Source organism: Vipera berus, assembly GCF_964194415.1.
Source record: "Vipera berus genome assembly, chromosome: 1".
In the NCBI taxonomy this organism is placed as follows: domain Eukaryota; kingdom Metazoa; phylum Chordata; class Lepidosauria; order Squamata; family Viperidae; genus Vipera; species Vipera berus.
Window position 1 is genome coordinate 282,293,260 of NC_138202.1, and position 16,196 is coordinate 282,309,455.

Genomic DNA, 16,196 nt, shown 5'->3' on the forward strand with positions numbered 1-16,196 from the left:
GTGAGGCTTTAATTACAGGAAACAGCCAGGAAGTTTTAAAGTACTTAACATACCCGGAGGGCAATATACTGCCAAACCTTCACACATCTCTAGGATCTAGGGATGGTTTCAGATGTATTTTAGGGAAGGACTTCTTTTTCAAGGGCTACTTAAGAGTTAAGAAATATTCATGAAGGACAGTTTAAGAAAAATAGGGTTTTTTCCCCCTGCATCTATTGGTGCATAATGCAAGCAGATGGCACCAGTGTTGCTGTTGTTTTTGAAAAATAAACTCACAAACTCTGCTGATAATAGTTAAAAGCCTTATTTGATGGAAAGATTATGCAAACGTAGACTGGGGAAAAAGCTGGGGGAGGAGAAAAGTCAATGGTCTGAAATAGCTTTGTGTGAGAAGCTTTTCTTTCACAAGTGTTTTAACCTTTAACAAATTTCTTACGTTATATTGCATCTTGTTTTATTGGTACTCCTATCCAGCAAATACCATTTGACACGAGTCAAAAAAATGAAAGAGTTGTGCAAGAAGGGGTTTATTATTCAAGATTTTCACTGAGAGGACCGTTGAGTCACAATTTCTGATTATTTTAATCATTGGCACATCATCCTGGGAAATTTGCATATATATTTTGATAATACAGTTTTGATTAATATTCTGCAATACATCTGACCATCTTGGGTAAGATATCCAAGACTCAGTATGAAGATGAAATTGTTACATAATCCAACAACAAATAAAAACAAAAAAAACCCTTCCATGATACCGCCCTACAATAGCAGCAATTAGTCATAGCTGGAAAGACAGTAATTCAGTTGAACCAGAACAGCAGCTTGCTATCTACAAATTTTAGCTGGATTATATTGTTTAATTTGGCTAAGAAGTGTAATGCATGATACAAACTCAATTATATGCAAATATAGGCATTTAGCTATATAAAAACAACATTTTTCCTTTATTAGAAAATTGGGCTAGTAGCATTAAGTGGCCCCAAAGGGGGGAAAAAGGATTTAAATAGAATACTCAATTGAACATTAGCAACAAGGGGACAATAGTAGATGAACAATAGTGGAGTAGATTATAAGTAATAAATGATGGAGCACAATCCCAACAGCAGTGGTTAAGACTCTTAAGTTAAAATGTTTAATCCCTAATACTTTTTAACATTTTTTTAAACATATAATTTAACAAACATGTAATACTTTTCTAGGCTGAATTGCAGACAGTGGGAATGAAGTCTTTTAGCCAAATTACATAATTTTAAATTTATTGATTGATTGATTTTGTTAAATAAGAAAAAACAATTTCTCTTTGTGTTCTTTATAATGCAGAAACAACAGAAGAATGTAAAGGAGGGAAAAATCCCCAGAGAGTAGATATTTCTTCCAACCCTTCATTTTCATCAACTAATCACGAAAGCTTAGCTGATTTCTTTGTAGCTGGGAACTGATATATTTACCTATAAAGTTTATAGACAAACAAATTGTACTGCCAAGAAGAATTTAGATAATGACCTGGAACATACATATTAAAGAAATTCCAATACATAGCAATACAAACTATTGCCAATATTAGATCTGTGTATGATGGGGATTATAGCATGCATGGCATCACACTGAAGAAGACTGGTATATGTCAGCATCAGAATTTTGTAGTTCTCTGAGAAGCTGGATTAAAGTTAATTTAGAATCTTGAAACAGTAGTCAAGCAGGGGGAGGCAATTAGTTGCAGGAAGGATATGTGCAGAAGAAGTCTAATCCATGATCCAAACCCCCTCATGAGTCATAGAAAGGAAAAGTGGAGTTTGTAAACTGTAAAGTCCTTTTCAGCTCAAATCAGCTTTCAAAAATCCAAGAATAGGGATAGGAGCAAAGAGCTGAGCCCAATCCAACCTCTCCATTTCCCTACCACTCTGCCTTTCATCATGGAACCCCAACATGCTATAGCTACACAGCAGACCTAAGTATAAAAGCAGATAACCGGGATCAGTTTGACCAGTTTGCTGAGTGCAAAACCTCTCTGTGCAAAAACTGTTAATTTCTGTGAAGAAGAGCACATGGTACTTATGAGGCATGAATTCAAGCCAACCTGGTAAGTTTTTCATCACCTCTTGCAAAGTTGTGGAGAAGGCAATAAGGTCAGAGCTAAAAGAATATCTGAGAGAGAATACTTAGCATATGGATACACTGGCCAGAAAGCATGTTTAAGAGCAGACAGTCAATGAAGCACATTCATTCAAGGGTCTTCCTCTTCATTCATGAAAATGTGAATTAAGAGTATCAGTTTGCACTCAATGGAATTTATCTGAAATATACTGCTCAAAAAAATAAAGGGAACACTTAAACAACACAATGTACTGTATTTAATAGTAGGATGTCTTATCTTGTGTTCCCTTTATTTTTTTGAGCAGTATATATTTACTGGAAAATACAAAGAACTGTACTGATGCTCTGAGACCTTAGCAATACCATGACAGCAACGGAACAATTAAAAATATGATTAGTATTAGTACAATTAGTAAGAACGAATGTGTATCAAAAAGTCATATTTAGAGAATTACAATGAAAGAGCGGCATGAGAAGGATACAGTACACATACAGTCATAAATCATGTTGATCAAAGTATCCATAGCATGTTTTCACAGGGTCAAATATTTAGTTAATATTTTTCAATGGTTGAAGGAATTTTTGCCAGTGTAGTTTGTCCAATATTTGCCTATTTGCCTGGGTTCCTAAATAATATTAAAAAGATTTTAGTACATCAACAGATATTTCCTCTATTTAAACAACTTAGCAGCCAATACATCAGAATACACATAAATAATATTACCAGCATTTTAATAAGGCAGATATCCAATAATTTGTTTAAAAAAAGATTAATCTGATAAACCTTATTTTTGACATATCTATGAAGAATTCTGGTAACTGCTGCCTTGTTTTCAAGATGCTTGCAGACCAATCCTTTTGAGAAATATTTAGACTCTTTCCAGATATCAATATTAAACTGATTGGGTTTTCATAGTTATATTTAATTGTTTAAGAGACGTCCATTAAGGCTGTTTTTTTTGTTCCTGCTCTAGAGTAGTAATCTTTACCCTTTTTTATTTCCAATCCCTCTCTCTCAATTCACCACGGTTCCTGAAACCATATCTGCCTTTCTATAATGTCTTACTCTTCTGTAATATTATTATTATTTCTCTTTCATACCTCCTCCATTAACTGGATAGATATATGGAGGAGAATGGTGACTGAGCAGATGTAGAGGCAGAGGGCTTTTTCCAGTATCTTGGCTCCTTGTCTAGCTACCTATGGCCAGAGAGCAGACAGTGAATATTTACTTATTTAATTATTGCTACCTTTATCTCTTGCCTTTACCCCAAGGGCAAAACAGCATTTCCTCCTCTAATTTTTCCCCCAACAGTAATTGGCTGAGTTTGGGCTGAGAGAGAGTAAGAGACTCGAAGTCACCCAGTGAGTTTGCAGGAATGAAGCGGAAGTTGGAAGTGGATTTTTCCATTTGTAGTCCAACCTCTTAAGCACTATACAACCCTGGGCTCTCACAGATGTTAGCTCAGCTGCCAGTGGATGATGTTTATTTATTTACCATCAGTTATTATGTCCCCTACTCAAATACCTGTAGGCAGCAGGTACACCTGCAGATATTTTCTTTGGTATCTTTCAATCCCCTTGCTTCTTTTATTCTTAAAAAAAATAATTTTAAAATGGAGCCAAATTGAAAATATTGCCTTTGGGCATTCTTAAAAAAAAATTTGAAGGAAGATGGCTGGCTATTGCCCACTATAAGATTTGATAGTGGTCAGGAACAACCCTCCCACCCCCAAAATAAGGTGAGGTGATAGGAAGCATGTAAGGATGATACTAAAGGCAGCAAGTTACTTTGCCTGTTTGCTACCTTCTAAATGGGTGTTATTTGATTAATGTCCAGCAGGAGAGCCCTGACTTGACAAGCCTTGGAGTAACTATTTATGAGAAGATCCAGTACAGGTAGTCCTCAACTTACAACCACAATTGAGCCCAACATTTCCGTTGTTAAGTGAGACTTTTGTTAAGTGAATGTTGCCCCATTTTATGACCTTTCTTGCCATAGTTGTTCAGTGAATCACTGCAGTTGATAAGTTTGTAACATAGTTGTTAAGTGAATCTGGCTTCCCCATTGGCTTTGTCAGAAGACAGTGCAACCGACATACATACATGTCAGTTGCCAAGCCTCCAAATTTTGATTACGTGACCATGAGGATGCCGTAACTGTCATTCAGTGTGAAAAACGGTTATAAGTCACTTTTTTCAGTGCCGTCGTAATTTTAAACGGTAACTAAATGAACCGTTGTAACTCAAGGACTACTTGTACATGCTTTCAAAATATCAAGGTGACCACTAGTCTAGAAAGGTTGTCTCGCTGGGAGCACTTAGAAGCCACTGGTAAGCTTGTGAATCATTATTAAATAATGAAAAAAAGCAAAAAGAAAAAAAAAAGCCTACCATTACAGGATGGTAAAGCGCTAGATCTTCCAGAGATAAAGGCATAGCAATAATGTTTTTTTCACCAACAGCAGATGATTTCTCATCTTCAACCCTGTCAGGCAAAACAAAACCGGAAACCAATAGCTGTATTAGTTACTATATCTTCAATTATCATCCATTTATCATGGCATCATGGTATGAAGTAGCTGACAGAAGCACTGAGATTTTGTGTTCTGAAGATCCAGCTTTCACATAATCTAGGCAGTCCCCAATTTACAAACACGAGTGAGACCAGAATTTCTATCGCGAAGCATTGTGGTCATACTGCTTGAGGTCACACGACCACATCGCTTAGCAATAGCAATCTTGGCACACCCCACTGACATTGTTAAATTCCGCCAGCTTGCTGAAGACCTACCCCAATCGAAGCCATTCTGGGCTTGGTTCCTTCTTCAGCTCCCCTCCCCCGACCAATCTCCCTCCTCTTTGGGCCAGTCTGCAATTTGCCCTGAAGGATGGAAAGCAACCTCAGAACCACGTAGACCTGGAGCTGCTTGCCATGTTGTGGCTAAGGGGCACCTTGGCATGCCACAGATCTGAATCCTAAGCCACAGTGCAAAACCACAGCCAATCCTGGAGGACTCAGCCACCTTAACAGCCTGGCAAAAAGCCATACTGCCCCAGGAAGCCCCAGCAGTGCACTGCAAAGCTGCAGCATCCTGATAAACCTCAGCTATCCTAACCCAGAGACACCCTTGCCCTCTTGGACTCTGAGGTCCTTGCTGTTCTGCGCTCTACAGCCCCAGCTGACCTTCACCATCTTCTTACTCTCACTCCTGATGAGGTCTACCTTCCTCTGCCCTTTGCAAGGAAGCTATTGGTCACGTGAAGCCATCTTTCCCAGGTCTCATGAGGAAGCTGTCATGAATGACCTTGGGAAGAAAGCCTCGTGTGGCCAGCAAGAGCTACAGCAGGCATGTTTGATCAGCAACAGGAGTTAAGAAGATGGCAAAAGGCAATAGGGCAACAGAGGCCATGGAGTGTAGAGGACCAAAATGGCAGAGACAGGAGGAAGATAGGTAGGTAGAGGGAACTGTAGCACTTTTACAGTCATAAGTGAAGGTGGTGAAGCGCCTGAATTTTGATCACTGACCACTGTTTGTAATTTCAAACGATTGCTGAATAAATGGTCATAAGTCATAAGTAACACCAGCTGCCTGCAATTAGTGCAGGTTTGAGTCCCACCAGGCTCAAGGTTGACTCAGCCTTCCATCCTTCCGAGGTAGGTAAAATGAGGACTCAGATTGTTGGGGGCAATTAAGCTGACTTTGTAATAATGCCGCTTGGGGTGTGTGTGAAAGCCCTAATAAGCAGGCATATACATAGAATGAAGGCTACTGCTAAGCTTGTAAGCCGCCCTGAGTCTTCGGAGAAGGGCGGGATATAAATGGAATTAAAATTAAAAAAAAGTCAAAGACCACCTGTGAGTTACTTATACATTCAAAAAGCTAAAGTCAGTCAGCATACAGCAGCCAACACAATAGCAAACTTTAGAATTTCCAGCTCCAGGTAAATTAGAACTATCAGTCTCTGTCCAGTTGGTCCATTAACAAGATGTGACCACTCGGCAGCCTTAAAGACAATAAAACTTACAGATCAACATGTTTCTCTTGCTTCAACAATATTTTCTTTTCTTTTGGAATTCCGAGCACTTTGGGAGCGTCTTTCTGATGCATTTCTTGCTGCTTTGCATGAATTATGCATGGAATTGTGTTTTCTTCTATTACCCTCTTATTGCATTTCAGTCCGGAATGTTCATGACAATTTGGAAACAAATACTCCATCTTGAAATCACAAAAAGAAAGGGTGTTTCCCCCCCCCCAAAAGTCATTTGAAACAATCCTAGCCTATTAAATGTGAACTTGAATATTTAACACAGTTATTGTTTAGTAAGTTTGATACATATTTTAGCAATTTTAGTGGAAATATCTGTGTTTTGATATTCTTTTGTCAATGGGTTTGTGCCATGATCACAACAAAAAGTATATGAGTGCTAAATTTTTATTGCTAGTTTTCATTCTTTATTGCTGTACTCATTCAAAATATAATCCATAAGGAAGGTGCAAATCTAGAAGAAGTATCATATACAAAAATCAGATAAAGTACCTTTTAAAATGTAACAATATGTAAATCATACCAATCCTATTGCTGTTAGAAATGTTATATTTCCAGAAAAAGTGAATTTTTAGGGAAGCTTGTAGAGTTTATTTATTGCTGCTAGTACTATGTTACAGGCTTCTTTCTAGCCATTTTTCAAAACTCACATACTTCAAGTCATAATTTTTACCCCTTACCAAACTTTCAAAATATTATTGGCACTGAAGTATAGACTATAACTGTCTGCAATCCTGGAATAATTGATCCGATTGTCGTGACTGGAAAATATACAACCTCAAATTTAAAATATACTGACTTCCAAAAAGATAGAAAACTGGGGTCAAGACCATTCAGTCTAGAGGGAGATGTGGTTTGATGTCTTCATCAGAAATGAGCATTCTTACCTTTACGGTTGACAGGTGAGCTTTTGAACATTCAAAACTAAATTCTGACTATAAAATATCCCCATTAGTACACTGTCATGTAATTTCTGGGAATGCATTTGTAAATCACATTGTTATATTTGATTTAACATCAAAGATAACAATAACAAAAATCAATGGGAAGCATGTATACATGGCTGCAGGAAACACAGAGAGAACAAGATTGATACTAACCAGATCATGGACACTTTGCTCTTTCCTGACATCTGAAAACTGACCATTTTGCTTTAGGAGCCTGTTCCAACAGTAACCAAAAAATAAAATAAAAATAAAACAGCTAGTATCTCCTTAAAAGATAAGACACTTGCTTCAGTAGCAATTCTTCCAGGAAAACAAGGACACCAAAGATGGCTGCTGGTACATTTGAAACTGGCCAAGAATCTCAGTGTCATCTGTAACAAGTTACTTCTATACATTTTTTAAAAATAACTCTTTGGCATCATCTTTTATATTAAAGAATCCTGAAAATATAATTAAAGCAATGCAAAAAAAAAACCTTTTAAAATTTCATTTCACCTTTTTTTAAAAAAAGAAATCTGATTATGATCTTTATAATCCGAAGGGGAAAAATGTCATCTAAAAATTTAATTTAATTTAATTTATTAATATTTCTATAACGCCCTTCTCCCGGAGGACTCAGGGCGGTGTACAGGGCAAGAATAAAACACAGAAATTTACAAAAACTAAAAAATAATTAAATGCATGCCCGATTAAAATACAATTGATACACAGTAAAAACCCCAATAAAAATGATAAAAACCCCCACCAATCCCCCCTCAGGCCAGGCCGGCTTGCTCGAACAAGTATGTTTTCAGATCGCGGCGAAAGGAGCGCAGATCGGGCGCCGTCCGGAGCTCAACCGGTAACTGGTTCCATAGCTCCGGGGCGCCCACAGAGAAGGATCTCCCCCTGGGGGCCACCAGTCGGCATTCTCTGACCGGTGGCACCCTGAGGAGGCCCTCTCTGTGGGAACGCACAGGGCGCAGGGAGCTTGATGCCGGCAGCAGATATTCCCTGAGGTACTCCGGCCCCATGCCATGGAGGGCTTTGAACACCATTACTAGCACCTTGAATCTCACCCGGAAGACAACTGGCAACCAATGCAGCTCACGGAGCAGAGGTGTCACATGGGAGTATCGGGAGACTCCCAACACAACTCTCGCGGCTGCATTCTGTACCAGTTGGAGCCTCCGGGTGGTCCTCAAGGGAAGCCCCATGTAGAGAGCGTTGCAGTAGTCTAGACGAGAGGTCACGAGCGCGTGAGTGACCGTGCATAAATCATCCCGGCTTAGATAGGGCCGCAACTGGCGCACCAGGCGAACCTGGGCGAAAGCCCCCCTAGTCACAGCCACCATGTGATCTTCCAAGGTAAGCCGCGGATCTAGGAGGACTCCCAAGTTGCGAGCCCTATCTACGGGGGGTAATAATTCACCCCCCCATAGAAAGAGATGGAATATCCAGATAGACCCGGGATGAAGGTATGCAAAGCCACTCGGTCTTGTCGGGGTTGAGCTGCCCTTTCCCAAGCTTCCACTAAGGCATCTGCCGAGCTGTGAGTGGGGGAGGCAGGTGGGGACCCCAGCGCTGCCTGGAATCTCGCGGAATCCATTAAGCGTCTGGGGCGGTACCATCTAACTGGTTCCACACACCCACGGCGGGGGGTGGCAAAGCGGAAGATCAGCCGCAGGAGATGATGATCGGTCCATGACAGGGGCATAATAATTGGGGAGCCCCCACCAAGATCATCTAACCACCGACCAGATAAGAAAACTAGGTCAAGGGTGTGGCCTCCCTCATGAGTCGGTCCTGAAATTACTTGCGTCAGGTCCATGGCCGTCATGGAAGCCATGAACTCCCGAGCCAACTCAGATGATCCTCCCAGAGATGGTAGATTGAAGTCCCCCAAAACTATAAGTTTCGGGAACTCAACCACCAACCCAGAGAGGACATCGAGAAGCTCAGGCAGGGCTGCTGCTGCGTGACTAGGCGAAAGGTACACCAGCAGCAAGCCCAACTGCGCACCAGGGCCGCATCTCAAGAAGAGAGACTCACACCCGACTATCTGCGGAACGGTGGCCTCCCGCGGAGCTAAGGTCTCCCTCATAACAACAGCCACTCCCCCACCCCTACCCTGAGCCCGAGGCCGGTGTAGCACCCGGAAACCTGGTGGGCAAAGATCAGCCAGAGGAATACCACCCTCTGGGCCCAACCAAGTCTCCGTGATGCAAGCCAGGTCCGCCTGCTCACCCTCGACCAAGTCACGGACGAGAGGAGCTTTATTAACGACAGACCTGGCATTCAGGTACACTATGTATTGCAAATTTAACAAATGAGAATAGTTATTGATTCCAGCACCGTTACAATGTTGTTTATAATTAATTTCCGTTGTTCTTATTTTAAGGTATTACTTCCCCCTCCCCACTGTGAAATATTTTCTTATCTGAGGAGGATGTTTCAAATTTATTTATTTATTTTATTATATTTATATACCGCCCTTTCCCGAAGGACTCAGGGCGGTTTACAGGGTGATTAAAACAAAAAATACAAAAGTTAAAAACAGATTAAAAAAATTATATCCGTCCCTGAACAAATAAAACCCCAGTTAAAATTAAAATTAAAATTCTCAGCCTGGGCCAGAGAGCTCGAAGAGCCAGTTCTTCAGGTCCCGGTGAAACGAACGGAGGTCGGGGGCGGTCCTAAGCTCCACTGGCAGCTGGTTCCAAAGGGCAGGCGCACCCACTGAGAAGGCCCTATCCCTGGGTGTTGTCCGCCAGCAGTCTCTTACCGGCGGTACCCTGAGAAGACCCTCCCTGTGGGAGCGCACTGGACGAAGGGAGCTTGATGCCGGCAGCAGGTGTTCCCTCAGATAACCCGGACCCAAGCCATTTAGGGCTTTATAGGTCATCACCAGCACCTTGAATCTCACCCGGAGGGCAACCGGGAGCCAATGCAGCTCGCGGAGTTGAGGTGTTACATGGGAGTATCGGGAAATCCCCATCACAACTTGCGCGGCCGCATTCTGCACCAGCTGAAGCCTCCGGGTGGTCCTCAAGGGAAGCCCCATGTAGTCTAAATGGGAGGTCACGAGCGCATGAGTGACTGTGCATAGGGCATCTCGGTCCAGATAGGGTCACAACTGGCGCACCAGGCGAACCTGGGCAAAAGCCCCCCTGGTCACGGCTCCTATATGGTCTTCAAAATTGAGTCGTGAATCCAGGAGGACGCCCAAGTTGCGAGCCCTATCAACGGGGGGTAACACATCACCCCCCATCGTTAGAGGTGGAATAGTCTGGTTAGCCCGAGATGCCGATATGCACAGCCACTCAGTCTTGGCAGGATTGAGACGAAGCCTGTTTCTCCCCATCCAGACCTGGACCGCCTCCAGGCAACGGGACATCACAGCGAGGGCATCGCTGGGTTGGTTCGGGGTGGAAAGAAAAAGTTGGGTATCATCAGCGTACTGATGATACCCCACCCCAAAACCACGAATGATCTCACCCAGCAGCTTCATATAGATGTTGAACAGGAGGGGCGAGAGAACCAACCCCTGAGGAACTCCACAAACGAGAGGCCTTGGGGCGGATCTCTGCCCTCCCGTCAACACCGACTGCAAACAGCCCAGGAGATAGGAGGAGAACCATCGTAAAACGGTGCCTCCCACTCCCAACCCCCTGAGACGCCGCAGTAGGATACCATGGTTGATGGTATCAAAAGCCGCTGAGAGATCTAATAGGACCAGGACAGAGGAACAACCCCTGTCCTGAGCCCGCCAGAGATCATTCACCAGCACGACCAATGCCGTCTCCAAGCTGTATCCGGACCTGAAACCCGATTGGTACGGGTCCAGATAATCAGTTTCCTCCAGGAACAGAGGAAGCTGATGCGCCACCACACTCTCAACAACCTTCGCCAAAAAGCGAAGGTTGGAGACTGGACGATAGTTATTTAAAACAGCCGGGTCCAGGGCAGGCTTTTTGAGGAGGGGTCTTACCACCGCCTCCTTCAAGGTGGCAGGAAAGACACCCTCCTTCAAAGAAGCAGTTATTACTGCCTGGAACCAGCCTCGTGTCTCCTCCCGGGCCGCATAAACAAGCCAGGAGGGACACGGATCCAACAAACAGGTGGTGGTGCTCAGCCTCCCCATGATCCTGTCCACATCATCAGGGGAAACAGGATCGAACTCAGTCCAGATAACATGCTCAAGACCGTCCGATTCCTCCACGTCAGACTCTGCCCAGTCAGAGTCCAGACTGGCCCGGATCTGAGCGATTTTGTCCACCAGATGATGACTAAACTCCTCGGCTCGTCCCTGCAAGGGATCCTCTCTCACCTCCTGGTTAAGGAGGGAGTGAGTCACCCTAAACAGGGTGGCCAGGCAATTATCTGCGGCCGCGATGAGGGCAGCGAAGTAATTAGACTTCGTTGTCCTCATCGCTGCAAGATAAGACCTTATAAAGGTACTTAACTGCAATCGGTCAGATTCGGATCGGCTGGACCTCCAACCGCTCTCTAGACCCCGTCTCCGACGCTTCATCTCCCGGAGCTCCGCAGAGAACCATGGAGTCCAACGGGATCTGCGCCGGGTCAGAGGTCGCAAGGGTACAACACAGTCAAGTGCCCCAGCAGCCACCCTTTCCCAGGCATCCACCAAGGCATCGACTGGGCTGTGGGTGAGGGCGATGGGTATAGACCCAAGCGCCATCTGGAACTGTTCAGGGTCCATTAGGCGCCTGGGGCGGAACCACCTGGTCGGTTCCGCAGCCCAGCGGTGGGGGGTGGCATAACGGAAGACCAGCCGCAGGAGATAGTGATCGGACCATGACAGGGGAACAATGGTTGGTGAACCCCCTCCCAGATCATCCAACCACTGTCCAGACAGGAACACCAGGTCGAGAGTGTGACCCCCCACATGAGTCGGGCCCTGAATCACTTGGATCAGGCCCATGGCCGTCATGGAAGCCATGAACTCTCGAGCTAACTCAGACGACCCTCCCAGTGAAGGCAAATTGAAGTCCCCCAGAACTATAAGCCTGGGGAACTCCACCGCCAACCCTGAGAGGGTGTCGAGCAGCTCGGGCAGGGCTGTTCCCACACAGCTGGGCGCCAGGTATGTGAGCAACAAGCCCAACTGAGCCTGAGGGCCACATCTCAGGAAGAGGGACTCACTCCCGGCCATCTGGACAATGGTGGTCTCCCGCGGGCATAAAGTCTCCCGAACAACCACCGCCACCCCTCCACCCCTACCCTGAGCCCATGGCTGGTGTAGCACACGGAAACCTGGAGGGCATAACTCGGTCAGAGGAGCCCCTCCCTCCGAGCCCAACCAAGTCTCCGTGATGCATGCCAGATCCGCACATTCCCCCTTGATCAGATCCTGAATGAGGGGAGCCTTGTTAACGACGGATCTGGCGTTAAAATAAACCAGCCTAAGCTCAGGGGCCTTTTCAAGTCCCACAGATATAGTATTAAATATAACTGGCATGATTAAATCAATATGTCATGCAATTTTTCCTTCAGATCCATGCAAAGAAAGCCAAAATCTATAAGATAAACCTCTCCAGAGCTATACTAATAAATAAATGTAGAATAAGTCAATTTATAATATGGCATATGATATATAGAAAACAAGTCTTTGATGTTACACACTGTACAAAAATAACATAATGCTACCCCAGATAATATTTCTATTGATTTCAAAGACCACAGTGCTTTTCTAAGCATGATTTGTCAGATATGTTTTTTTTTTAAAAAAAAACCCAACAAGGTTAAATACATTAATAGAGTCAAATCCATTACTTTCTCTTATTCTCCAAAAACGATAAATACTTTTAGCACACAAATGTCTCCTTTGATAGTCTTGCAATTCAGGTTTCTTAAATTTGTTACAACCAATTTGTAGGCTTCTACATCCCCATTTATCATAGCCACTATCTGTTGAACACGAGGAGCCCCACATGCTGTGTACATGGCAAGACACGTGTTCCTCTTCCTGACTTTGAAAGTGCAGAAATTTACTTCATGTAATCAGGTTACAGCTATTAACTTACCTCTGGACCCAAGGTGGGGCAAAAACATGATGTCACTGGGAAACGTTTTACACCAGGGCTAACCAGATGTGGTCCCAATGAATGCAACACTCATTTAAGATATTTAAGTACTTTAATCCTGATTACGTGCCACCAGGTTATTGACTCTTAGTGACCACGTGATTTTCTCCAAGATGACCTGTCCACAAAGCAACCCTTCAAGCATTCCAGTGATGCACCCATGGCTACTGCAATTGAGTCCATCCACCTCATCATCTTTTAATCTTTCACTCCAGTAAGCTCTTTCAAAGTTCCAGCTACACTGTTAGAAACTTTGCATAGATTGTAAAAGTCAACGATAATCGTTTGTATTAAACAGAGCAAAATGAAATTAGTATTTCTCTAATAATTGTAATGCCACGTTATAACTCACCTCTTAGACAGTGCCATTTTAATAAGGGAAAAGTAGTACAAATGATGCAGACGATGAAGACGCATTTCATGTTTCCTTCTTTTATCCGATTCCTTCTACCAATTAAAAAAAAAGTCAGATTTGCGCTAATCAGCCTATTTGTTTCTGGAACCTTGGCTTTATCTTAATGCCATTTATTAGAGAGAAGATAGGGCTTTGAGGAAAAAACTGACTGAGAATTTCAGACAATTTATGTATTTAATTTATTATCCTGCTGACTGCTCAATCCCTGCCCCCAACTCATACAATTTAGATCTTTTTCCACAATCAGTGTGCAGTGCAGAAATTGAAATGAAAGCATCCCAATCCAGCTTCTAGTGGAACACATCCTATGAATGAAAGCCCCTGCCTACTCCATTGTCAAACTCACTGTTTGGAAGCTCTTTCTAACATTCCACTGAAACCTGCCTTCCTGTAACTTAAAAAGATAATCCCAGGTTATGCACTCTAGAACAGGGGTCCCCAACCCCCGGTCCATGGACCAGCACCAGGCCGCCGCATGCCAGAAACCGGGCCATGCAAACAAGCAAAGCCCCATCCACGGGATGCAGGCAGAACACAAAACCACGCACACTCCGGTCCACGGAAAAACCTTTCTCCAAGGAACCGGTCCCTGGTGCCCAAAAGGTTGGTGGCTCTAGAATCAAAAACAGTTTTCATTTTTTTCTAGGTGACATCCTTTCAGTTACTACTCTCACATTCCTGATCAGCACCATCATCTTTCCCAAAGACTACACATTTCTAGCTCTGTCAATCTCTCTCCACAAGAATAGTCCCCTGATTGTTTTCATTGGTCCAAATTGGTCCATTTTCCCTTAATCGTTCTTAAAGTGTGGGACCAATAATTGTACTAAAAATTGGGATCTGAGCAGAGAAGAATAAAGAGGAATGATTACTTCCTATTATTTGAATTTATAGTTAGAAATATAGAAAACTGATAGCAGAAAAAGACCTAGTGGTCTATCAAATCTGTCCTTTGAGGGTTTTAAATATTATTTACATGTTCTAGCATAATCAAATTAAGTAACGACTAGTTCAATAAGCTGTTTGAGAGAGGGTTTTTTGTATATATTGAGTATATAAGGTTAGTTTGTATGGGTTGTACTATCTCAATATATTGCTTAATAGATTATCAAAACTTTCATGAGTTCACTTGAAATCTTACGTCAATCATAGATTAAGTGGACAACCAGAAGGAAGCCAACTTTGGCTTCCATGTGCCCTGTGAGAGTAATAAAATATTGACTCGCCTTAAAGTACTGTAAGGAATATATGATGTAGTGAATATTCTAAAGTAGTCCTTAGTATATGTCTTCCTTTCCCCCCCTCCTCTTCTTTTCACTTTTTTAACTTAATAAAGCTTACTAAAGAAGCTATGACAACCCTGTTTGAAGCATATTTAGCATATCAGTGACTTACTAGAAAATTATGGTTTACATAGACATTAATCAAAATAGTTTCATGCCACAGCAAACATGTCCTTATGTAACATCTGTTAGGGCTATTTCACATCATTATTGATCAGAACCTTTATAAAAAAAGGGCATGTTAAGCTAAGTAATAGAAAAAACACTCCCATCTGGCTCCACCACCTTCCAGATTCTTCTTTGTCCTTGTTAATATTAGTTCCAAACACTTTATTGAACAAAAATGGCCAGACCATCTAAATAAACTTTAAATGAAGAAAAATAAATGTATTTTGCTATTGTCTCTAAAGTCACTAAGAAAGACAGTGTAAAAATAAATTCCTTCATTCATTATGACTGATTCATCCAGACTCTGTAATGTTTTCAATTTTTGATGCAACAAAACCACATGACTGTGCTTTCATAACATTAAATGTGACGGTGACCTTTTTACTTTTGTGGCAGCACATTTATCTGCTTTTCCTGTTCTGTGTGAAAAAGTGTTAATTTGAAAATAAAGCTTGAAAAATCCATAAATCAGATTTCAAAAGAGCAGAAAAAGGCAGCCAAGGTAAGGCAAGGTTTACAGCCCTAACAGGGAGATAACCAACAATCTCAGTCTGCTGTGCATAATTGATTGGGAAGCTTGATTGTACCCTTCTGCAGCCTAAGGCCATAGAATAAAATGCAAGTGGGAAATGGCATTTTGAATAAAGACAATGTTGACACAAACCTGGAGCCAGCCTCTGTATGATTAAGGATACCTTCCTAAAAGCACCTTTCTCTAAAATTCAGTGACCTTTGGCCTTCTTTACAAGCAGAGCTATATTTTTCTACTTTAGGTAAGAGCTCAGTAGGATCAATTGCTGTATCCTGTTTTCATCAGTCCTGAAAGACCTGGGTTAAAGGTAGGTTTAAGGATGTTTGCAGGACACTATTTTGAGCTGTTCTCAGCAAAGTTTTAATGGCACTGTGCCCAACTTAAAGATGGCCATCAGAGGAACAGCTAGCTTGAAAAAGCAGTTAAATCCCCAGAGCTTCAGATAAGAGTGTGAAACCTACCCCTCCCCTTGACTTTGTAGTTCTCTAATCACCTTAAGTAAAGAAGACTTGTGAATCTCCGTGGCAGGGAGGAGCTGATGGCCCAGTAGCCTACCCTTCTTCTGTAGACGCCTTCTGCCCAGCCTTCTTTACAAAATTATCATAATAAAAGGCAGCG

At 42.6% G+C, this 16,196-nt stretch overlaps 1 protein-coding gene across 4 annotated transcripts in view; it reads right to left on the reverse strand.

The window, feature by feature from the left end:
- Nucleotides 1-558: 558 nt before the first annotated feature.
- LOC308669028 (uncharacterized protein) overlaps nt 559-16,196 on the reverse strand; it is a 36,306-nt gene continuing 20,668 nt past the window's right edge. The window contains exons 5-10 of one of the 4 annotated variants that reach the window (XR_014026648.1): nt 13,533-13,627; nt 7,248-7,308; nt 6,127-6,317; nt 4,492-4,585; nt 2,414-2,723; nt 559-2,306 (exon numbers count right to left, since the gene is read on the reverse strand). Coding sequence is in view for 3 of the 4 variants with exons in the window: in XM_081329467.1 (XP_081185593.1) it covers nt 4,387-4,585; nt 6,127-6,317; nt 7,248-7,308; nt 13,533-13,627 (546 nt within the window). In the remaining variant the exon portion in view is untranslated. Of the gene's footprint in view, nt 2,724-4,272; nt 4,586-6,126; nt 6,318-7,247; nt 7,309-13,532; nt 13,628-16,196 lie in introns of those variants that run through there. The other 3 variants (XM_081329469.1, XM_081329468.1, XM_081329467.1) reach the window with 3 other exon arrangements.